The sequence below is a fragment of the Eptatretus burgeri genome, chromosome 11 (genome assembly GCF_056783735.1).
Source record: "Eptatretus burgeri isolate ZD-2024b chromosome 11, Ebu_testis_v1, whole genome shotgun sequence".
Lineage (NCBI taxonomy): Eukaryota > Metazoa > Chordata > Myxini > Myxiniformes > Myxinidae > Eptatretus > Eptatretus burgeri.
Window position 1 is genome coordinate 6,504,865 of NC_140971.1, and position 24,091 is coordinate 6,528,955.

General features: G+C 45.5%; 2 protein-coding genes across 10 annotated transcripts in view; one reads left to right on the plus strand and one right to left on the minus strand.

Annotated features, from left to right (window-relative positions):
- The window catches only part of LOC147016398 (ATP-dependent chromatin remodeler CHD5-like), a 98,174-nt gene extending 83,432 nt beyond the window's left edge, over positions 1-14,742 (plus strand). For 6 of the 8 annotated variants that reach the window (XM_085845004.1, XM_085845002.1, XM_085845006.1 and 3 more), the window contains 7 exons: positions 4,757-4,897; positions 7,736-7,844; positions 8,473-8,605; positions 8,708-8,903; positions 9,020-9,183; positions 9,436-9,547; positions 13,328-14,149. In XM_085845004.1, the coding sequence (XP_085701130.1) occupies positions 4,757-4,897; positions 7,736-7,844; positions 8,473-8,605; positions 8,708-8,903; positions 9,020-9,183; positions 9,436-9,547; positions 13,328-13,407 (935 nt within the window). In that variant the 3' untranslated portion in view covers positions 13,408-14,149. Of the gene's footprint in view, positions 1-4,756; positions 4,898-7,735; positions 7,845-8,472; positions 8,606-8,707; positions 8,904-9,019; positions 9,184-9,435; positions 9,548-13,327; positions 14,150-14,623 lie in introns of those variants that run through there. The other 2 variants (XM_085845007.1, XM_085845005.1) reach the window with 2 other exon arrangements.
- LOC147016399 (uncharacterized) lies at positions 14,578-22,615 on the minus strand. 2 transcript variants are annotated; one of them, XM_085845032.1, is made up of 3 exons: positions 22,379-22,615; positions 18,927-19,305; positions 14,578-14,780 (listed from the first exon to the last, which is right to left on the minus strand). In XM_085845032.1, exons 1-3 carry the CDS (start codon positions 22,466-22,468, stop codon positions 14,710-14,712), a joined length of 540 nt encoding a protein of 179 aa, XP_085701158.1. In that variant the 5' UTR covers positions 22,469-22,615; the 3' UTR covers positions 14,578-14,709. The 2 variants fall into 2 exon arrangements, with proteins under 2 accessions (XP_085701158.1, XP_085701159.1); XM_085845033.1 differs by lacking the exon at positions 22,379-22,615 and adding an exon at positions 21,219-21,323.
- Between the last annotated feature and the right edge of the window lie 1,476 nt (positions 22,616-24,091).

Consider the following 24,091-nt stretch of genomic DNA (forward strand, 5'->3'; position numbering starts at 1 on the left):
GGAATGTCAAGATCTCTGACCTTGATTTCACAGATGATGCAGTCATCTTTACGGAGACTTAGATATCCTCATGGTAACCCTCGAGGTGCTGAATGAGGAGTCTGAGCCACTGGGATTACGGGTTTTCTGGGTCAAAACTCAGATCCAGGCTTTCAATGACATCTTGGATGCTGCTATCCTGTCTGTACCTGTTTGTGGTGAGGATGTTGAGGTTTGGAGAGATTTACTTACCTTGGCAGTGATATTCATGTCTCTGTTGGCTGTGAGCCAGAGGTCAACAGACATATGGGTTGGGCCTGGGGAGTCGTGGATTCACTGGATCATGGGTTGTGGCGCTGCCGGTACCTGTGTGGGAGGACGAAAGTCCGAGTCTTCAGGTCCTTGGTGCTTCCAGGCTTGCTTTATGGATGTGAGACTTGGTTTCTGATCAGGGATCTGAAATGGAGACTACATTCGTTTGGTACCAGGTCTCCGGAGAAGACTTGGCCATCACTGGTTGGACTTTGTGTCCAATGAGCGGTTGCTGAGAGAGACTCGGATGAGATTTGTTACCTGCATAGTCCATGAGCGTCAGCTGTGGCTGTATGGACATGTGGCTCGTTTTCTTGGCACTGATCCTACTCTCCAGATCCTCTCAGCGAGGGAGCCTTGTGAGTGGAGGAGGCCAATGGGCCGACCACGTGCCTCGTGGTTGCAGCAGGTTGATTGGCATCTCGAGATGGGGATGGGCCTGGCATCATCCTGGGGGATGGCCAGACGGAGGCCCCTGGAGTATCAGCAGAAAGTGAATGCAGCGACGTGCTGCTCCGGCGCATGCTCCCACACCTGACCTCACCTTGTTACCTTGCGTCTCCACCATTATCATGACACAATACAGTAATTTGATTGGTCGTGGTTACCTTGCGTCTCCACCATTATCATGACACAATACAGTAATTTGATTGGTTGTGGTTACCTTGTGTCTCCACCATTATCATGACACAATACATTAATTTGATTGGTCGTGGTTACCTTGTGTCTCCAACATTATTATGACACAACACTGTAATTTGATTGGTAGTGGTTACTTTGGGCCACCACCATTATCATGACACAACACTGTAATTTGATGGTTGTGGTTACCTTGTGTCTCCACCATTATCATGACACAATACAGTAATTTGATTGGTAGTTGTTACCTTGTACCACCACCATTATCATGACACAACACTGTAATTTGATTGGTTGTGGTTACCTTGTGTCTCCACCTTTGTCATGATACAATACAGTAATTCGATTGGTCGTGGTTACCTTGCACCTCCACCATGATCATGACACAACACAATAATTTTATTGGTGGTGGTTACCTTGTGTCTCCACCATTATCATGACACAACACAGTAATTTTATTGGTCGTGGTTACCTTGTGTGTCCACCATTATCATGACACAATACAGTAACTTGATTGGTCGTGGTTACCTTGTGTCACCACCATTATCATGACACAACACTGAAATTTGATTGGTAGTGGTTACCTTGCATCTCCACCATTATCATGACACAACACTATAATTTGATTGGTCGTGGTTACCTTGTGTCTCCACCATTATCATGACACAACACAGTAATTTGATTGGTTGTGGTTACCTTGTGTCTCCACCATTATCATGACACAACACAGTAATTTTATTGGTCGTGGTTACCTTGCATCTCCACCATTATCATAACACAACTCAGTAATTTGATTGGTAGTGGTTACCTTGTGCCACCACCATTATCATGGCACAACACTGTAATTTGATTGGTAGTGGTTACCTTGCATCTCCACCATTATCATGACACAATACAGTAATTTGATTGGTAGTGGTTACCTTGTGTCTCCAACATTATTATGACACAACACTGTAATTTGATTGGTAGTGGTTACTTTGGGCCACCACCATTATCATGACACAACACTGTAATTTGATGGTTGTGGTTACCTTGTGTCTCCACCATTATCATGACACAATACAGTAATTTGATTGGTAGTTGTTACCTTGTACCACCACCATTATCATGACACAACACTGTAATTTGATTGGTTGTGGTTACCTTGTGTCTCCACCTTTGTCATGATACAATACAGTAATTCGATTGGTCGTGGTTACCTTGCACCTCCACCATGATCATGACACAACACAATAATTTTATTGGTGGTGGTTACCTTGTGTCTCCACCATTATCATGACACAACACAGTAATTTTATTGGTCGTGGTTACCTTGTGTCACCACCATTATCATGACACAACACTGAAATTTGATTGGTAGTGGTTACCTTGCATCTCCACCATTATCATGACACAACACTATAATTTGATTGGTCGTGGTTACCTTGTGTCTCCACCATTATCATGACACAACACAGTAATTTGATTGGTTGTGGTTACCTTGTGTCTCCACCATTATCATGACACAACACAGTAATTTTATTGGTCGTGGTTACCTTGCATCTCCACCATTATCATAACACAACTCAGTAATTTGATTGGTAGTGGTTACCTTGTGCCACCACCATTATCATGGCACAACACTGTAATTTGATTGGTAGTGGTTACCTTGCATCTCCACCATTATCATGACACAATACAGTAATTTGATTGGTAGTGGTTACCTTGTGTCTCCACCATTATCATGACACAACACAGTAATTTGATTGGTAGTGGTTACCTTGTACCACCACCATTATCATGACACAATACAGTAATTTGATTGGTAGTGGTTACCTTGTGTCTCCACCATTATCATGACACAACACAGTAATTTGATTGGTAGTGGTTACCTTGTACCACCACCATTATCATGACACAATACAGTAATTTGATTGGCTGCTTGTTGACGTTTGTGCATGGGAGCATTTTACTTTCGCCATGCATCGTTGCACAACTAAATGAAAGAAAAGTTACAACAAACAAGGGGCTTGTCTCCGACTCCACTGACTCAGGTACACCTGTTGAATCGGGCCACGTGGTGACTCCTGTAATTTTAGATCTCCGTCTCATTTGCATCACGTTGTCCTAAAGCGTCCAAGATCAGTTTCGTGTGTATTTGTGTTCAAGCAAGAAATCAAAATGTACAACAAACCAAGAATCAATACATATGTTGAAGACCTGAAGACATAAAGTGGTGGTTTGGTCTATCACATCACTGCCACATCACAATCGCGTATAATCCCTCGGCAGGGCTGGTTTTTGCCCATCGTGTCCACCCGACAGCTCACACTCGATGTATTACACCTGCAAGTAAATGCAGATACGACGGTCAGCTTAACCTCCTGCCTGGACATCCAGCTTCAAGGCCCTGTCACACCTTGACGTTTCAGCCATTGTATGCCGACGTATGAAAAATTTGGCGAATATGCTGGCACCCGTCGAATACGTTATGGGTAAGTTTTGTCTACGTTAAGAGCACGCTGGCATACGTCGTACTATGCCGAGCTCGTCGACAAATTTTCAGCATGCTCAAAATTTTCTGTCGTGCTCGGCGTATGACTGACTCACACGTTCCGCATACGCTGGCCATAAGTTGTAGGCACGTTATGCAATCGTTGACACACGTCGACACACGTTACTTGTAAGTTACTCATAAGTCGAAATACGTCGACATAATGTCTAGCATACCCGAAACTTATTTCTAACCTATGAGTAACGTATCTCCAACGCATATTGACGTATGTAGATGTATTTGACGTCTTCCGGACGACCACAGAACTTACTGAACGTGTTTCTAACTTACAGCTACCGTATAATGGCGTATTGGCAGCGTTTAGGGGAATTGGTATATACAAATGGGGTTCACAGGAGGAACCCATCAGTGTTCCAGACTCCATGTTGAGTAGATATCCATGTCAGTAGTAGCAGTAGTAGTAGTAGTAGGTGAGCGTATCAGTAGGAGTAGTAAGTAGTAGTAGTAGTAGGTCCATGTCAGTAGTCGTAGGTGAGCGTGTCAGTAGGAGTAGTAGTAGTAGGTCCATGTCAGTAGTCGTAGGTGAGCATGATGGGGAGGGTGTGGGTGATGATGGATCCTCCTTGCGTCCGCGTCCACGGCCAGGGCCAGGAGACTTCTTTGCAGCATTGTTCGAAGTTTTCTTCAGCATGACGGTGATGTTGACACTTCGATGTCTCGTGCGGTTATGATTTGAATCGTCGAGCGGCAGCCTTTTAATAGGCTACGCCACGTGATCGTCGGCGATACGCTGCCGCGTGCTATGCATAAGTTAGACTATCGTTGGGCATAGGTTGTGAACGCAGACAACACGCTAAGCATTCGTTGGTATAAGTTATCTATAAGTTATCGAAACGTTCTGTGTACGTTACTAATACATTATGCATACGTCCAACTCGTTATGAATACGCCCAAAACTCAAAAAAACATCAATAGTTCAGCGTACGCCAGCGTTTTACATACATTTTGATACGTTGCCATATGCTGGCTAAAACGTCAAGGTGTGACAGGGCCCTTAGTCAGGTGCGACTCCACCAGGAATCGAACCCAGGACCTGATGGCTGAGAGCGTGCCATGCTCGTGCTCAACCTTTCCACTTTCACGGCCCACTTGTGTACGCGTTTGCCAAGAGTACATCTTCTACAAACTGTACTTTAAAATAATTTTTAAAAATATTTCTATCAACATCATCCCTCCCCAATGGATTATGGCTTGTTCTTAAATGTATTTACTCACGTTGTTATTGTCGTTGTTGCATTTAGTTTTTGTTTTGTTTTTCTTGCCATTTCACAGCAGATGAAGGTGGGTCAGAGCAAGACACTGATAAAGATGGGAAGAAGGAAGGAGAGAAGGAAGGGAAGAAGGAGGAGACGAAAGAGCGGAGAGACGAGTGTACCAGATTCATGTTTAACATTGCTGACGGGGGCTTCACCGGTAAACTTTATTCACTTCTTGTTTACCCCATCTTTTGAAAGGTGCGCTTGACCTCATCGATAAACGTTAAAGATCGTTCTTCTGCTTTAATCCCGGAGCCGTGACACCGGATTCGGCGGAAGATGTCTTGTTTGTAAGACGAGTGAACACCTTTATTTAAGGCGTTTTATGGGGATGTTAAAAATCGGGTTCACCTGTTGGTGTTCCCATCTGAACCCCTACCTGGCTTGTTATGCAGGTAACCGGGTTAAAATCGCATACGCCACGCGTTTGTCAGTTGTCCACCGATGTCGGCGTAATTCATGTAAATGTCTTTGTCATGCCTGTGATGTTCCTCCATGAGCGATAGATCATCGAAGGAGAAAGAGATCCCAAGATGTCGGCTCATGAGCCGGCTCGATGGTCACGTGGTACAGCATGATCAAAGGCCTGTGTTTTTCGTTTTATTAACAACACTGACTCTGCATACCTTTATCTTGCAAAGCCAGCAACATCACCTGTATTCACCAGATGGGTTCCAAGTATGATCCGCTCAACAAAGGTCTTCATCCCACCATGAGCAAAGTGATGGAATCCATCATTGCTGCAAACCTCAGGCGTTATCCCTTCTCCAACTCACTTATCTCTGATCATCAAGTCAGCTTCCATCCAGGCAAGTCTACCAGCTAAAATGGACATAGTACTTCTTACAATGGAGCAACGGATGGAGGCTCTAAATCTCGAACAAGAGAACAGGGCCATCTCTCGAGCCATTTATATTGTCTGGCACCCAGCCTTGTGTTCCAAGTGGTACTTATGGTTGGGGGGGGGGAGAGAGGGGAGGTGGAGTGGTGGGAAGAGAGGGGAGTCGCTCCTTGAATGATCTTCGGATTTTTTCTCTCTTAGTGAAAGCAACAGATTGCTCTTGATTGTTCTGTCTCGTGAACCTCCCCGAGGCTGGTGAGCCCAACGCAGTATTTTGGACGAACCTCTCCGCTTCTCTGGAAAATCCTCGGTACCATTTTACTCACCATTCCACCCTGGACACAACGTTCTCTCACACTATTGAAAAGCTTTTGGGGTGAGTGACCTTGATGTATTTGCTGAAAATCAAGCTGGCAATGAGTGCGATGAAAAATAGGGTGGAACAGCGAATCATTGTGAAATTTCTGATCAATGAAAACGTTGGCCTGTTTAAGGTCATGGACTCTAATCTCCATTCCTTCATCCATCTGTGGAAATGAGTCCCTGTGTCTGTTGTCTCGTTTTCATTCCTCAAGTCTTTCAATCATGGTGCCCATCATCACTTTGTGCTTTTTTCCCACACCCACACCCACTCTCTGAAATCCTCACACACCCCTCCCTTCCATCTTTTTTTTTTTTGCTCCTCCTGCATCGTTCCCTCGTCTCTCTGTCTCTCTCTCGCTCTCTCTCTGTCTCTCTCGCTTTCTTTGTCTCTTTCGCTGTCCCGCTCTGTCTCTCTGTCTCTGTCTGTCTCTCTCTCTGTCTGTCTCTCTCTCTCCCTCTCTCTCTCTCTCTCTCTCTCTCTCTCTCTCTGTCTCTCTGTCTCTCTCTCGCTCTCTCTCTCTCGCTTTCTTTGTCTCTTTCGCTATCCCGCTCTGTCCCGCTCTGTCTCTCTCTGTCTCTGTCTGTCTGTGTCCCTGTCCCTGTCTCTGTCTCTGTCTCTTTCTCTCTGTCTGTCTGTGTCTCTGTCTCTGTCTCTCTGTGTCCCTCTCTCTGTCTGTCTGTGTCCCTGTCCCTGTCTCTCTCTCTCTCTGTCTGTCTGTCTCTGTCTTTCTCTCCCTCTCCCTCACCCTCTCCCTCTCCCTGTCCCTGTCCCTGTCCCTGTCTCAGTCTCTCTCTCTCTCTTTCTCTCTTTCTCTCTGTCTTTCTCTCTGTATTTATCTCTCTGTCTTTCTCTCTTTCTCTCTCTCTGTCTCTCTCTCTCCCCACGCAAATAAAATTGTATTGCAATAAAGTAAGACCAAATCAACATTTCCTCTCCAGAATTGTAGAGTCTCTGTCATTACCAGGTAATAGGTGTCCACAACCATCCTTGAAAATGTGCAATGTCAGGAGTGTTATTTGTGCGAATGAGTTGGCAAAGGACTCAACTTAAAGTTCCGGTCAATATAAAGTTATGATAATATTATCGTGCTCATCATCTTCCATGTTGCCTATTGTGCCACGCGGGCAGCAATTCTGACATGCCGCTTATGACAGAGATTCGAGATGGTACAAGACTAATTTGCTCAAACTTGAGCTGAGAAAAGCTTTCCAACAAATAAAGTCCAATCTCCTGTTTCTCCTGGTAAATCGTTTCCCGGGAAATCCGGGAAAATTGATTCGGGATTCCTGCCTTTTTCGTTTATTTTTTTTTGTGGTTCGGGCTCAGAAGATTTGGCCTCGAAGCATCTCCAGTGGCAATTGTAGATGTGTTTGTGCAGTGCGCTCCATGCACCTCCTTTCCCAACACAAAGGACTCATCAACTTGTATTTTATGGCCTTCGAAGCCATCCCACAACCAAGTTGAGGAAATAAGAAACATGTGTGATGGTGAAAGCTAGCTTCATACCATGTCACATGATAATTGGATGGAGATTGCGGCCGGCGTTCCAAAAAGGTTGTTTTCTGTAGGGCGTGGGTTGTCGGGTGTTTCACGTACCAGGAATATACGTCATTAATTGTTATAAAAATTTTTATGGCAACCAACCATCTCTTAATCCTCAATAATTATTTTTGGATTCTTCATCTTGTGTGCTTAAACTCCATCATTTAGAGGTATTCTTCCTTTCTCCTCACGACATGCCATTTCCTTCCCCTCACCTGCTTCTTTCCTTGGTATGGTTCCCCCCGTAGAGCTGCACACTCTCTGGCAGAGTGAGGAGCGAGCGGCGCTCTCATCCGGTCGTATGTTGGAGGTCTGGCACCGTCGCCATGACTACTGGCTCCTTGCAGGAATCCTCGCGTATCCTGGCAACGGTTACCATGATACCAAGATATTGTATGATGCTGATGTCATCATCCGATAGTGCAGTTTTAATTAATTGGTTATTTGAAATAATTTGACACAGCAGGACTTATTAATTAGTACCTGCCAACTCTCACCTAATAATGACTCATAAGCCAACACTTCCTCTCTCATCACCATCCGTCATGTGATGCAATGTCTGCTCTTTTGTGTGGCGTGCTTGTTTGGAGAAAAAAAAATGCCGCAAAATCTACGGCAATCAAAGAGTACAGACCGGTACTGCAGACACGGAGCTGTACTTGGAGTGAGGGCTGTAAAATTTGATACCCTGTCTCTACCTCCTTGTCATGGCCAGCAAGCACCATTCCCTGCTCCACTCAATTTGTAGTTACAGCACAAACACACAACCCAACCAAGTTGCCTTCACGAGTGTAAAGGCCGGAAATGAAAGCATGGTGGCATTTGGCTGGAGAGAGTTTTCTTTGTGGTGGTGATTATTTTAACGACGTGTAACGAGTGAAAGGGACCTCATTGAGAATGTGCTGCACTTCGGTGGATTTCTTGTGAGCAAAATCCCCACAGCATGTGGTACGATACGGTGTTGGAGTTCCTTAGCGCAGGACAGGCATGGGTATGCGCGCTGGCAGGACGTGCAGGCCAATGCACGCTTCGTCATAATCAACGAGCCATTTAAAGCCGAGATGAACAAAGGAAACTTCCTTGAGATGAAGAACAAGTTTCTTGCTCGACGTTTCAAGGTCCTGCTCCCTCCCATGCTCCCCATCCCCCATTCACACACACCGGTTCGCTTTGTTGAAGAGCGAAAGATTGATCTTATTTAACTTGTCGTCGATTTACAGCTGTTGGAACAGGCACTGGTGATCGAGGAACAACTGCGACGGGCGGCCTATTTGAACATGGTGCAAGACCCCATGCATCCGGCCATGGCTCTGAATGCTCGCTTCGCGGAGGTGGAGTGTCTTGCAGAAAGCCACCAGCACCTGGCCAAGGAGAGCCTGGCCGGGAACAAGCCAGCCAACGCCGTGCTTCACAAGGGTCCGCTAGATCTCTTTCATCCTCATACACTGCCTCACTCGCTTCTTCCTTTTGTATTTCACCCTGTAATATCTCGGCACGGTCTTCGTTTCACCAACTCTCCGATCCCCAATCAGTGCTGAACCAGCTCGAGGAGCTATTGAGCGACATGAAGGCCGACGTTACGCGGCTTCCTGCAACTCTGTCCCGAGTGCCGCCGGTAGCTGCTCGCCTCCAGATGTCTGAGCGCAGTATCCTCAGTCGTCTCGCAAGTCGCTCGGCCGACAGCACCACGGGCATGGTATTTTAAACTCTTCCTCATGTTTTTTGTTCGATTCTTTTTGCCCCCTTTTCCTACATCCCTTCTTAACTTGATGCCTAACTCGCCGTCTTACATGCTCACACTCAAATTCCCCTCATCCTAATATTTCATCATTACATTCTTCCATCATCCCCTACTTCGTGCGTCCAACTTCCTGTTCGATAATTACCTTTTTTTTTTGTTTTTAAACCCTCCTTCCCCTCTCCTCCAAACCCTTCGTCTTTACCACAGCCTGGCTATCCTCCAGGTTCTCTCCCTCTTCCCCCAGGTCAGCCGTTTCCTCCACCGCACACAGGAGGCCCCGTTAACTACAGCCAGATGCCAGCAGGCCCATACGCTACCGGTACTGTGTGGGAGATAGGTGACAAATAACAAGAGGAGAACCAAAGGAGGGTAGGGGTTGGAAGAAGGCAGAAGCTCAAGCAAGCAGAGCAGGGAAATGAAGTTAGATTATTGAGAGTAGCATTGGTTTTGTGGTCTCCTCTGTAACCACTAAAACACTTCCTCATTTGTTGAATTTATTTTAGGAATGGCCATACATGTTACCTCGATAATCTTGTGACATATTTGACTTTGTGTATGTCGTAATTATTCCTTCAACGCCTGTATAAGCTCTACCAGAGATGCTAATGGTTAACAGAGAGAGGTAGTACGTTCTCTGAAAGACCACAAATGTTTCGCACACCTGGCCACCTGCACCTCAGCCAGTGAATGACCACCTGTGGATGGTCCACATGGTTTACCGAGTTTATAGTGCGCTAACATTGGGACATGAACGAGGATCCGGTGCATAAGGTGCGTTAGTTACCTTTTATTCTGCGACGGGCATCACGAGCGGTAATTCTACGTATGACAACTGGTTTGGTGTAAAATTTCATGATGCACTTAAACCTGCCACGAAGATTTTCTTTCACGAACGACTAACCCGAAGGAATTTCGATTCGTCCGAAGTAAAAACAATAACTAAGCATAGCGGTTTGGTAGGATGGTCAGTGTTTTGTGAAGGCCGCAGACGATTGTTGGTGCAACCTTTGCAGCATTTCAAGTAGTCGTTACTGAACCCGCCCTCGGAAAAGTGATAAATGCTCCGAGAGTCCCGGTAACCCGCGAGGGTCCAGCGTTCGCTACGTCGACCTCTCAGACTCGGAGCAGTCTTGCACACAGCTCTGCTCGCACCTGGCCATGGCGGAGATTTACAGTTTACAGGTGAAAAGCCTCGTGCCGTGCAGTTTAGGTCTGTTTGCGATCCGGATAATAATAAATCATGAGTGGGATAATGAACTGTAACGATTGCATGGGTTAAGGCATGTTCCTCTTCGGGTCCATTTTGAATGCGTGTTCACGAACGGTTTCCAGGGTAGTTTGTTGAATCCTTCAAATAATATTTCAAATTTATCCCCTTCGTTCTGAAGGTCCTCAACGGCTTCTCGCATATATCTTAGATTCTTCCCCTGCACATTCTTTTGGACAGGTGAATTAAATGTAAATGATTTATTAATTCCTCCTGGATTTGTTACACGGATCCATCATTGATCGTGGCCTATGAAATCCTCGGGGCCACGCGACTACCGTTGATCATATTGACCTGAATAACAACGGTACGGTAATGCTATGAGGGTGGTTCAAGGTTCACGTGGACTTCTTAATCTGGAAGATGAAAAAGTAGAGGTGGGGGATTGATGAAACTTGCTACCTGCTACACGTACGCACTCGTCCCATCGATGCAGCGGCGCCTCGCAGCAATCTGTCGGGATGTCTTTGGCCCGATGCGCAGCTACCTCGGGACACGTACTTTGACGACTACATAATTAGTAACCTCAGTGATGCGCAGGTGTGAGAATCGCAAGGCGAGAAGTCTGGACTGCGTGGGGAATGATTTGGAACCTCCCATCTTATGTTCACTTGAGTGGTAGTGGTCACATTTGTCATGTGAGGGTGTGTCATCATGTAGTAAAGTCATACCATGAGATAGCATACCTGGTCACAATGTTTGTATTGCTTCTCACTTCATTGCATAATCGATCACTAGAGTACTGTACAATGATGGTTTCTCCCCACGAAACAAACCGTAAGGTCCCAAAGCTTTCCGGCTTGGTGGTGGATGCGAAGAATATCTGCAGTCCATGCTGGCTCACCTCGACGCTGGTATTAAATGGCAGACCAGGTATCACATGTTAACTCTTCAAGAAATTGTCTCCTTCCTTGTGGTAGTCTCTTCAGAAGCTCCTTTGCAATGGCCAAACGAGTTGCCTCCTGCTCCAGCGTGAGATTCTTTGCACGAACGTTCTTGAATTTCAAGTGAGAACTAACTATCGTTTCCAACGTTGACATCCCATTTCTCCTGCAATTTCAGGTACACCTGGCAATCCGGCGTTTTTTTTCTTTGTTTGTTTTTTTTTTTCCCAAAAGCTTCGCCATTCAACACGTCCGTATGCTTGAGCGACGCCGGTTCGTTGTACATGAGACATGCTCGAGATCGCTCACCAATTCAGAGCCATTTCAAAACAACTTTGTGAAAGACCAAAATCACCATACGGTCTCCTGCCATATTCAGCAGCTTTGATGTCCTTCCTTGATCCTATAATCTTTTGGGGGGGAGGGGGGGCTCGGGGCCAGAGGGGAGAAATATCTCTGTCCAAGTAAGAGCAAATCTGGGCTCCTTGACGAGTAACTTGATCAGACACCACCGTTCCACAGCATTGTTGGCCACCCATCTTGGTTTTACCCATTGTACTTTGGTTCAGGGTATTGTTTGCCCAAAATGTCAGCATTGAGGCAGGATAAGATGGCGTGCTTCCCGCGATTGCTCGTTTTCCGAACGTCTATGCCATTTCTGATTATCAGCGTAAACGACTGGCCGCGTGATACTAATCGCCATACGGCCTTTGTATATAACACTATTGTTGCATTTGATTTGTGAAGCTTCGGTTCAGTTGCATGAAACACGCGTGCTGTTTGTTTTTGCCTCCTTTGCATGGCACTCGTAAGACGTGATTGTACTTGGCGCAGTGGGTGATGATGCGAGTCGGTGTAGAGACATCTCCGATCGCTTGGTTACGTCACTAGTCTATAGATGCTGAGCGTGTGCGGCTTTCCCTCTTTATCGCCAGTGCCGTGATAGGTAAACGTATCCCTCGTTGATGCACAGCATCATCATTTATCAAGCTTTGGTAACAGATATCCCTCCTCCCTTTCGTACGCAGCACATGCCTGCTGGGTTGCATCATTTGCTGGAGACGTGGCTTTTCCGCTGATTTAGTGCCTCCTGTAGGTTATCACAGGAATTTGGAATTTGTTCAGGGTGCCGGCGATAGCTCACCTGTTCTTCGCAGAGCATCTTTAATGTCCACCAACTAATGTCGGCGGATCGGACGTCCAGTTTAACGCCCGTCCGATGAATCGCCCCGCCTGTGAAACACCGGGATGACAGTTTATAGCTGTGTCGGGAATCGAACCCGGACTGCACAGCTCAGAGGCGAGTGTGCATACGTCTCAGCTGTCACGTCAGCCCAGTAATAGATATACAAATATAATACCAACAAGATCCTTCACTCACACCCCCAACCTGGAGCGAGAGAGAGAGAGAGCTGGACAGAGTTGATGGACAAGTATATGGAAGTCGCAGAAAATTGTTCATCGATGATGACTCGGACACTGAAATGTAAGAATAAAAAGACTGAGAAAAACTTCGAGGTAACCGACATGTTTATTCAATTTTGTATGCTCACCGAGAATGAAATTGTACAAAAGCAAAGCATTCTCTCCGCTCAGTTCGGCCTCAGTTAATGAGGTGAAATGGGGGGGTTGGACCTGCTCACTCTCCTCCTCAATTTCTCATCAATGGTTTATAACCCATTACCTTCAGGGCATTTATAACGATGTGTTTCTCCTCCGAAAGGTTTTCCTCTTTTGTAGTAGTGTCCTCTTCAAACTGCCATGCCCTCGTACCTGATCAAACGATGTTCTACTGTGAAAGGTCCACATCAACCTTGAACTTCCCTCGTAGAACGGGCGAGTCCCCGTGTGTGGTACGTTTTGTACGAGGGTCTGCACTGACAACATATAACGTATGGATCTCCCCTCCCCCTGCTCATCCCAAACCCTCCCCCCTCGCATCCCCCAGTCGTTACCAACGGTGTGGGTTTGGAGAAGAAGGAGGGGGTTGAGAGGAGGGCGGGGGAGGTTATCTGCATCGATGACTGATCGCAAGGATAGACAGCGGTGGACAGGATGGATTCTGAGTGTTGGAAGGGATGGGGCTGGACATCACTTAGCTATGAGGGTCGGCTGGAGGGAGTGGGGGTTCAATAATCATGAACTCTGATAGGGAAAGGGGGGGTGGTTGAAGGCAGTGTGAATGTTGGTTATCCTTGGTTAATCGTTTGGCAGTGGGTTACACTAGTTAATTATTGTGTCACAACGATTGCCCAGGAAATCCAAGTGATTTTTGTCTCATTTTGGATTGGTAAAATGGGTCATCAAAGGTTAGGGTTAGCTAACCAGGGTAACCTGGGTAACGTTTTACCACTGCCGGCTGTGCCATGCTTTCTACCATTAGGTCTTGATGTTTGCTTCATTGTAACACTGCATTCCGCCTCTGCCGTCCCCAGTTCTGTTCCCCATGATGTTCCTCAAACATGCTGTCCCTCCCACCCCTCTCTTCCTCCTCCTTATCTCTGCCCCACGTCCCCACGTGACCCTCACCAACCCCATATTATCTCTCTTAGCCCAGACGAAAAAAAGTGAAGTTAGAAAATGAAAATAAAAGATCTTTCTGGGTTTTTTTTCTTTTTGAACCCCCCCATGTACGTCTTAGTTTGCTGTGTAGCCTTTCCGTGTGTTTATGTAGATCGAAGATTGAGACATTCAGATTGTGTGCTTTCGGTTTTACACGTTCGAGAGGGAGAAAAAGAAAAGGTTCTCGAAATAAAAGAAGAAAATTGAATTTGCATTGTGAGCGTAGAGTGAAGTATGGCGTGCTGTACACCAGCAGTTGTACGTTTCTTTGATAAAACTCAGTTATTCCACGTGAATCCTCCTGAGTCACCTCTCAAACTGGAGCTCATGCGGTGAGGTCCAGCCAAGGGGTCCAGTTATCGTCCGAGAAATATCGACGACAAGGCGGCTGTAGCAAAGAGCGACCCGGCTAGCCGAGACGCGTCCGTTTCGTTCCTGGACCACCTGCCACTCCACAACTCCTAAATGTTATTACTTTATCGTCGTCACCTCTTTTGAAATGCATTATCATCGGCATCCCCTTCCGACTCACATGAATCCAGGAATATCCTAATGGTCGCCGATTTCCTCACGGGTCTTAACAAGTAAATAACAAAGTGTTTTATATTCCAGGTACACACAGAAAAGCAAACAACCTTTTAATTTAGCTTTTTGTGTTTTTTTTTAATGCTGCCACCATAAGGATTACATTGACGGTGAGTAAGGAGATCGTTGAAGGTGTTGGAGTTTTTTTTTTGGAGGATCTGTCAGCTGAGTCCGGGTGATGTCTCAGTTGCACATGCAGGCGCTAGAGGAGCACAACTCGCAGCTCCTGAAGAATGTCGGCTCCCACGTCAGCTCTGCAGATGGAAAACATCATCGGGATAAGTTGGGTATTTTTAACGGAGTCCAAATCACAGTCCGTGGGAAAAATACTCTTGCACATTAAAATCACATTTAATGAAAGTGTCCATGTATGCAATTTGTCTGCACGTGGAGAGTGCACAGACGCAGCATCCGGACATGACCACACTGAGTGGCTGATGGACCCGGTCCCATCCCTGTGTCCTACACCCTCCACCGCTACGTAGCTCAATAGTCCTGTAGGTCCTTACACCTTCTCTACTACCTCAAGGGGCAAACTGAATACTCCACAAGATAATAATAATAATAATAATAATAATAATAATAATCCCTGTGTGTTTATCTTAGTTATTTCTTCATATCTCCACTTCCATTAAATTGTTTTATATTTCAATCCCAACCTCACAGCATTCATTCTTCTTCAACCTGGAGTGGTTGGTTTTAACCCTTTCATGATAACCAGGTCGAACCATCTCTGTACCCACATGAGTCCTCTCATGGGGGTGAGTTTACACTGCAAGGTGCATTTAATAATAAAATCCTATAACCCCCTAATTTTATCTACCTGAGATTACCTGGTTTACACTGCAAGGTGTTTCTATACAATAAGAGAGAAACGCCTAATTTTGTTCCCGCTTTGCGACGTCAAATCAAATCGTATCCTCCTGAAAATTGGCACGTATTTAGTTTACTATCGGGAAGGTGGCTAGATGTACTTTTCGTTATGAACTATTATCTATTGTGAATTTTGGGGGTGAAAATGGGCAGGACACACCCAATGCTCTTAAGAAGGAAGTAAAACAGTTACCACTTCCATTGAATAAGAAATAAAGTACAAGAGAGAAACGCCAAATTTTGGTGCCAATTTGCGACGTCAAATCAAATCGTCGCCTCCGAACAATTGGCAGGTATTTACTTTACTATCTGGAAGGTGGCTTAATGTAATTTTTGTGGTGAACTGATGCTTATCTTTCATGAAATTCAGGGGTGAAAATGAGCTTCGGGGACTGAAGCAGACAAAACATTTTTATAACCAGAAACCGGCAAAAATCAATCTTATTTGCTTTACAGGATATTTAGCCCATAATCCAAGTTGATGTGATCGTCGTAGTGGCACCACGTCACAACATACCGGCTATACAGGAACATGCGCGCTCAACTAACAAATGACCCAGGAGCTGGTGAATATGCCAAACTCCTCATGAACATTGGTGATGGTGATTACCCTATCGAAGATAAACCTGATACAATCGCTTTACCAGAAGGAATCCATCAGCACTAGACTCCATCCAAATAAGTCGAAGCAATCTATGGAGGTCTAGCAGAACGTGCTGCCAACGCCAACATTTGGCTGTTAGAACGAGCGATACTGGCGCCTCAAAATGAAACAGTGGACGCTGTGAACTCTACCATCATTGACAACTTTCCAGAAGTGAAGATCTACAATTACATCAATAGTACACTCACTCCTGAGGAGGCGGTGCACTTCTAAGTGGAATTCCTAAATTCCATCGAAATATCAGGGATACCACCAAAGAAAATAAGATGAACTGAAGCTGAAAGTGGGATACCCAGTTATGGTTCTACGTTCATTGGATCCACCCAATATCACAAATGGCACCCACTGCACAGTCTACCGAATGAGCCCAAATGTGATTGAAGTGATCCTGATTAATGGACCGGCAGCAGGAAAACATGCATTAATTCCAAGGATACCACTTATACCATCCGACAGTGACCTGCCATTCCAGTTCCATAGATTACAATTTCCCTTACGACCTTGTTTTGCCATGACAATAAACAAAGCACAGGGACAGATGTTCAGCATAATCGGACTTGATCTGCGTTCGCCTGTTTTCTCACATGGAATGTTGTATGTTGCGGCATCAAGAGTTGGATCAAGATCAAAGCTGCACATCCATGCCCCAGACAAGAAAACGAGGAACGTTGTTTTTAAAAATGTGCTGCAGTGGACGACCGAAGAGACCCGTTCGTACCAAAATTGACTCCACAGAAACTGTGAGTAACCGACATATGCTTTCATTTCAGTGACATTACCCGTCTTCGACAGGTACCCTGCTAGTTTAATAATAAAATCCTATAACCCCCTAATCTTATCTTATCTACCTGAGATTACCTGGTTTACACTGAAAGGTGTATTTAAAAATAAAATCCTATAACCCCCAAGTCTGAGATTACCTGGTTTACACTATAAGGTGTATTTAATAATATAATCCTATAACCCCCTAATCTGATCGACCTGGTGATGGTACCTCTCTCACCATCCATGGCACATCTGTAAAAGAATTCTGTGACTCCCTTGGACTGACTCGATCGGTGAACTCTCAATCACACATTTCTCCAAATGGCAAATCCTCCCTTCTGGACTTAAAAAGGGCAAATCCTCCCTTGTGATAAACTTCCCCACAAATGCCTCCTGCTCTTCCTCTGCTCTAATTGGTTCATCTGATCATGTGCTTGTGAAAGTCAAAACATCTCTCTGGCCATTCTCAGAGAGCTGCCTCAATGTCAGTGAGTCTGGAATTTCACTGAAGCAGATTGGCACAGACAACAAGCAGCCATCTCTCTTCAGGGCTGGTCTCCCATATTTACTGTCCCTGATTATTCACTCAGTCTGGGAATTCTTCCACAGAAGCCTGTGCACACACACACACACACACACACACACACACACACACACACACACACACACACACACACACACACACACACACACACACACACACACACACACATACACATACACACATACACATACACACATATCCCATGCCATCTTCAATTATCCTAACAGCTTCCCACCCATGGTACACTGACTCTTGTGGTGAGGCAGTTGCTCTTAACTTGCCTTCTCTTCTTGGAAGCCAAATCTGACCGAAGGCAATCTCAGTGCATTCCACAAAGTCCACAAGTGTGTGTCCACTCTCAGAAGAGCCAGAAAATAACATCTGTCCAACTTCAAGATTGAACTTTAAAACTTGTCTCCCTCCTCTAAAACCTGGTGGTACCTTGTTAAACTTAAGTCTGTCTCTGGTGTGTACTCCCCTTCCACCCCTTCCCTCTGTTCAAATTACACCACAGCTGACTCTGCTCGTGAGAAGGCCGAATGCCTCTATTCTGTGTTTGCTTCCAAATCTTGTGTCCAGCCCCTCACTCTCGGTACCCATCTTTCCTTGCACCCGAGTCACGACTACACCTGGACTCTGTGTCTTTCACACCTTATGTGGTGGTGAAGATTCTTTCAACCCTTGTCTCTAACTTTGCTACTGGACCGGATGGCACCAGCTTACGTGTCTTTAAAAACCTGCTCATGCACATCTTATCTCTGCCCTTGTCACCCTGTCATTTACCTGATCTTCCACCTGCTTGGAAATCTGTCAACATCACAACATTACCTTTCAACTATACAAGCTGATCAAAAAGGGAGCACAAACTGATCCCATCAACTATAGACCAATCAGCTTACTTCCAATCATCAGCAAGGTCATGAAATTCTTCCTTTTCTCCAATGGCCTCATTTCAGATCACCAATATGGATTCAAACCTGGTCACTCTACCTTGGACATGCTGCTTCTACTCACCCAGCAATGGTGGAGGAACTCAATGTGAGACATGAGATCAGGGCTGTCGATCTGGACATCTCGAGTTTTCGATAGGGACAGTCTGGCATCCCGCCTTGCTCTCCGAGCTGTCTGCCTATGGAATCCAAGGCCAACTCCACACATGGATTACTGACTTCCTCCACTCTCGTAGCCAACGTGTGGCTCTCGATGGAACCCTTTCATCTCCTCTCCCTGTCAAGGCTGGAGTGCCCCCAAGACGGTGTTCTCGACCTCATATTATTCCTGATCTTCATCAATGATCTCTGACTCTGGAAAATCCTCTTTATCTATTTGTTGTTGACTCCACCCTCAGCGATGACATCCCTCATCCTTCATACAGACTGCAACCTCTAACTTCTCTTCAGACCTTGAAAAAACTCACAAGCTGGGGAAGTTCAAGAAGTCATTTCATTTGGAAAACTTGTATTTTTCATCATTATATATCTGTTAATATACCCTTGAATGTTAATATTTGTGATTATTTTAATTAGACTTGTCTTGAGACAGACTCTTCCTCACCCGTCAGTTTCTTCACCACCGCTGGTCCATCGTTCGCCGCACACACCGACTGGAACGCACTCGGCAGAGTGGGCTCCGAGCACAGTCTCTTGAGTGTTAACCCATCGTCACTCGGTGGAACCTGCACTCCAGCAGACACGGGGCTGGTCTCCACTTGGTGAGCGCCCATTTCGTGGATTAACCGCTCAATCCTCACATCCTCGACCCTCCTCTTCAGCGGTGCCGGACCCCTCGTCTCCACGTCCTGGGTTCTTTCGACACCCGGAGGGACCCCTGAAGTACCTGCCTCTGGTCCAACCCCGCGCCTTGCATGTTCGCCTGCCTGGAGTAAATCGTGAACCTGCTGCACATCCTGCAAGGTGAACACCCGACCTAGCAACTGAAAATGAGAAGGGGGGGGAGAGGGGGGATTAGAGGAATGAATATCTTCATCATTACACTAAATTAAATTTATACCATGTCCATATTTCGAGATTTATTTGTTTTACTTCTCTCTGCTCCTTAAATGCTGGAACGAGTTGAAGACTCGTGGTTACACCCGGGAGGGGGGGGGCGCGGAGAGTTGGGGATGAAATAAAAAGAAAAAACGTTTCAAGGTGGGGGTTGCACCCCCAATTTTCTCTATACAAGTACAGTGCATGTTTGGTATCGCACCACCTGGTGGAAAATATTTATGCATCATAAAAGTGAGGAATTGACTCGTCCTTTGAGAGGGTCCGTTTACTCGTATTGTTTAAAGTTGGTTGAAGATTCTTCTTCTGTTTTCTCCATCTGATGCCTGCATTGAATACTTCAAAATGTCATTCTTCCAGCACTTTTCCAAGTTGCATTTAACCTGGTTCAAGGTAGTGCTCACGACTACTTCTCTTGGGAGACAACTCCTCCAAGGTGAGACTGCTCCGACGTGAGACTCCTCCAAGGTGAGACTGCTCCAAGGTGAGACTGCTCCGACGTGAGACTGTTCTGTGGTTGAAGGTGTTTTTTCTTCTCTTAAAGAGTTTCAGGTCATGTCCTCGTATTCTGTCCAAATGCTCCTTTAGAATCTTGTCTAATTGCCTTATAATTCCGAAAGCCTGCAACATGTCAGCTCGTTTTCTCCTGTACTTTTGGGATGCCATGTCCATGGCTCAGTCTCACTGGGTATCTTGGGTTTTTCACATCATTAATTATTTTAGTGACTGACCTTCTTTGGACCTTTTCCAAAGGTTCCTCATCTTTCTTTAGAAGGAGACTCCATACTGTTGAGCAGTTTTCCAGTTTAAATCTCCCTCGTGTTTTGTACAGACATTGTACGTGGTATCGTGTCTGTGCTTCAATCGTACCCAAACACACAAACTCTTCGACATTGAGACAGACTCACTCAGCCACAACCACGCACTGACACAAGATGGGAATTTTAACATGAACAACTGCGAATGAAGCGTATTTTGATGATGATCATGAAGGACGCATGCTTCACGATGCAGCATCCTCCGAATTCAAACACCGATATTATACTATACTGTTGAACGGTGTCGTATTCCAGTGTTTGGTCAATGTGAGTGCGTGATCAAAGTAAAATACCATAACTGATCAAATGTACAATCCACTGTCCATGCACTTCATGCTAACATATCGGTGCTGCCAAAACTCTCGTCGCTTCACTAGGTGGCTTGCCTTTGCCTTTTCCATGGGCAGTCGAGGCAGGAATTGGCCAGAATGCCATCACATAGTGACCTACTCTCCGCAAGACACCCTATTGTCTTCAACGTCTACCAATACAAGCACAAGGGACACCTGGCTTAACGTACATCTGAGGGCCAGGCTACTGGTCGATGCATCACCCAGCCTGTGAAGCACCAATCAGACTGTTTATAGTCGGATCAATCATCCAATCTCGAGAACACAGCTAAAAGGGAAGTTCGCTACCTCTATTGACGATCGAGTAATTCAGCTCTTAGTTTAGGATAACTTACTATGCCCAGTAATTTACGTGGTATATAGTACATACTGCAGTGTACTATCCAACAACGTACTACATACAGTACATTACCTTATGCTGGACACGACATGTCGTGAAGAAATTCCTTGAGACTTCTTCGTGTGAAAGGTGCTGTCTAACATTCTTGCTTGAATTACAATACATGCAAACGGAATGAGTCACGATGATCCGGTCATGGGTCAATAACGCAAGACACCTGGAAAAACTCAGTCTCACCTATCGCTTTGGAATTATCGTCAAAGGAACCTATCTATCTATTTCCTTCCTCATCCATTGGAAGAGGTTCAGTCCTTTGAACGTTTAGGCCTCACCATCAGCCTTGCGACCTCTCCATAGCATGGTTGGTCTCCAAAGCCAGCCGCAGACCCAGTATCCTCCATCGATCCAAGTCATTCCCTGTAAAAAAATCGGAATTCACAATCTATAAGGTCTTTGTCTGTAGCTCAATGGAGGACTGCTATGGGCTGGTACCCCAGCATCACATCTGTCTCTCCTGGTTTCTGTGGAATTTGAAACTCCCAGAATTATGGGAATCTCCCAGTGATGAGTTCAAAGCAACGATCTTACCGAAGCACATTTCCACCATTTTTCGGTTTATTGATGTAACATCACAGGCAGATTGGAGGTCTCTGTTTTTTATCGTCTATTCTCAGACATTGCTCCCTCTGCTCTGTCTTCTGACCCTCTTTAGGAACTCCAGGATGTAAGTGTTCTTCCAGTAACTCCTTTCTGGTTAAACTTCCAAAATCTGGACTGACTGCGCACATCAACTCTTTTATTCCTCACTTCTCCCATCTATGGAACGAGAGACTGTTTTGTCTCACTCTTCCTTCCAGGACTTCAAGCAACTATATATAGTCATCTCTTGTCATTCTAAATTCTGACCCATGATCTTTATTACCCCCATTGACCTTTCTTAACCCAACTATCTTGCTAGCTCATTTGTCTTTCCTCCACTCCTCCCTCTCCCCTTTTCCCGTTCGATCATCTCTATCGTGTTTGTCCCACTGTTAGGTTTACCTCGCTCTTCCATGAGCCTCGCTCCAGGAGAGATTAAAAAAAAGCAAAAAGAAAAGAAGACACTGAACTTAAGGGAACGTCGTGGAAGTAATGGCTGCGATTGTTTTTCGAGAAGAGAAGACTTTTGAGATGATTAATTGAAAGAAAAGTCTGATTCGAGTCCTTGGAGATGTACAGAGCACCGACATCATGTACAGATCATTTGATTTGTCAGAAAAGCATTGCATACGAGTACAGAACTCGGAATTAGATATGTCACCCCAGCTGCAACTTTCACCCAAACGAAAGACGTCACCCAGATTGGAGGACGTTGTTTGTTTTTTTGACAACGCAGACATAATTATATCAACCTTTGGGCAGGAACGTGTCACGTGTGGCACAAACAGATAGGTAACATCGCGCTTCAGATGTGATCCGACGGTGTCGAAAGACCCATGGCCATCGCACAAACCTCCACTGCGACCATCCGTCCGGGTACGAATCCGGTGAATGCACGACCGAGCAGGAACACGCACAAGAGGACGGAGACCGGCTGCCGCATGTCGACTTCCAGTTGGGATCTTCCGTGAACTTTTCGCTACCCTGACGCCCGATCGTCCCTTTACCGGACTGGGATTTTATAGGAAACTTTATGGCCGCACCAAAGGACGGGCAGCTGTGGTGCCAGAGGGAGGCAGGAAATGAAAAAGATGTTAAACCAATAAATGGTGGAAATGCGCTTCGGTGAGATCATTCCCAATTACGAGATGAGCAAACAAAACCTTCATGTGTAAACACCAAGGTCTGATAGGTTACATATGGCAAGGGCAAGGTTTGTGGTGGTAACCCGGTGAACCAGTTTTAATTAACACCCTCCCGGCCTCCCTGTATACCGACCCTTGGACGAGGAATCAAACATTGAATCAACACCGTACGAAACCAATAGAAAAGACGTTTCAATCCATGCTGCTTCCTTGGCGTTCAGCATGTTAAAGGTTAAGAGGACGGACAATCCCAATCGGTTGGCATCCATGGGGAGGAAGAAATTCCTCCTTCAGAAATGCCCAACCCCGAGTGCGGTGACATCACTGGTACCCAGAGTACCCCGGAGGGTGACGGCACTTCCCCCAAGCCCAGTGGCCGTGTTTGTCTCATCGAACTAACTGTCTTGTGTTGTGTGCCAGCTCTACTACGAGCCTTAGATCATGTAATAAAATCAAATAAATCTGTTGTCACGTGCAAAACACAGGTTGTGATTTGATGTTTAAACAATCACTCGATGACCTCACAATGGTGCAGTTCTCTGCTCCTATACGTCCTTCACAACACCTGTTCAAGCTCTGAGATTTACCTGGATGTGCCTTCATGTTCTTGCGGTTTTGTTTCATTGTGTGTACACCTTTCCTTGGTCGTCCATTATTGTATTTTTTCATTTTAGGGAGAGACTAGAGGTTTTTATTTGACGAGACCTTTCTCCAAATTGTTCCTCCATTATCATCACACCCTATATGTCTAAACCCATTCACAACTGACCTGTTTGGAACTAAGATGCCCCCCACCTCCCCTAACAGGTGAGACACCTGATTTAGGAGCATCTATTTATTGTTGACGCCAGTTGGGTTGGGCTACATTGATAAAATGAAAACCGAGAAGGAAAAGAGAGACCGATAAAAGAAACAGAGGGTTGAAGATGTGAAGATGTGGGAAGGGATGAGATATAACATGGATGTGGTGGTGAATAGGAAGTCAATCGTCCAACGTTTATGAACGTACTAAACAGATGCCCTTGAGTGCAAACAAAGAGAACATTTCCTTGCCATATTATTGACAAAATGTCAAGGTCATTCAAGGAAACATTTTGTTGTTATTTCGATTTTTATTCTTTATTTGAAAGTGCGTTTTGGAGGCTGTGTGGGGGTGCAGGGAGAAAGCGTCGGATTATCAACGAGACGTTGTCGGTACAAGATTCAAACGGTCCATCAGCACATCCGAGGCCATCTTAAACCTCGTTTAATTTGATCATCCTGGATGTGCAGGTGCGCCGTGCTGAAAGCAAGATGGGCGTCTATTTGAAGAATTTTTCAACGCCGGGCTTCAGAACTCGTTCTTAGGAATATTTGGTGGATTGATCAGGAACGGGATGCACTTATTCTGCCAAGGCAGCGATCGAACGCCACTCGGTGGA

What these genes read in the sequence shown, in the direction of transcription:
- LOC147016399 (XM_085845032.1), bottom strand. Translation starts at nt 22,468, where the DNA reads ATGCGGCAGCCGGTCTCCGTCCTCTTGTGCGTGTTCCTGCTCGGTCGT. An exon ending in GACGGATGGTCGCAGTGGAG is followed by an intron (nt 19,306 to 22,378) that starts GTTTGTGCGATG and finishes TCTCATTTTCAG; the next exon opens with TTGCTAGGTCGGGTGTTCAC. An exon ending in GGTGGTGAAGAAACTGACGG is followed by an intron (nt 14,781 to 18,926) that starts GTGAGGAAGAGT and finishes TTCCATCTGCAG; the next exon opens with AGCTGACGTGGGAGCCGACA.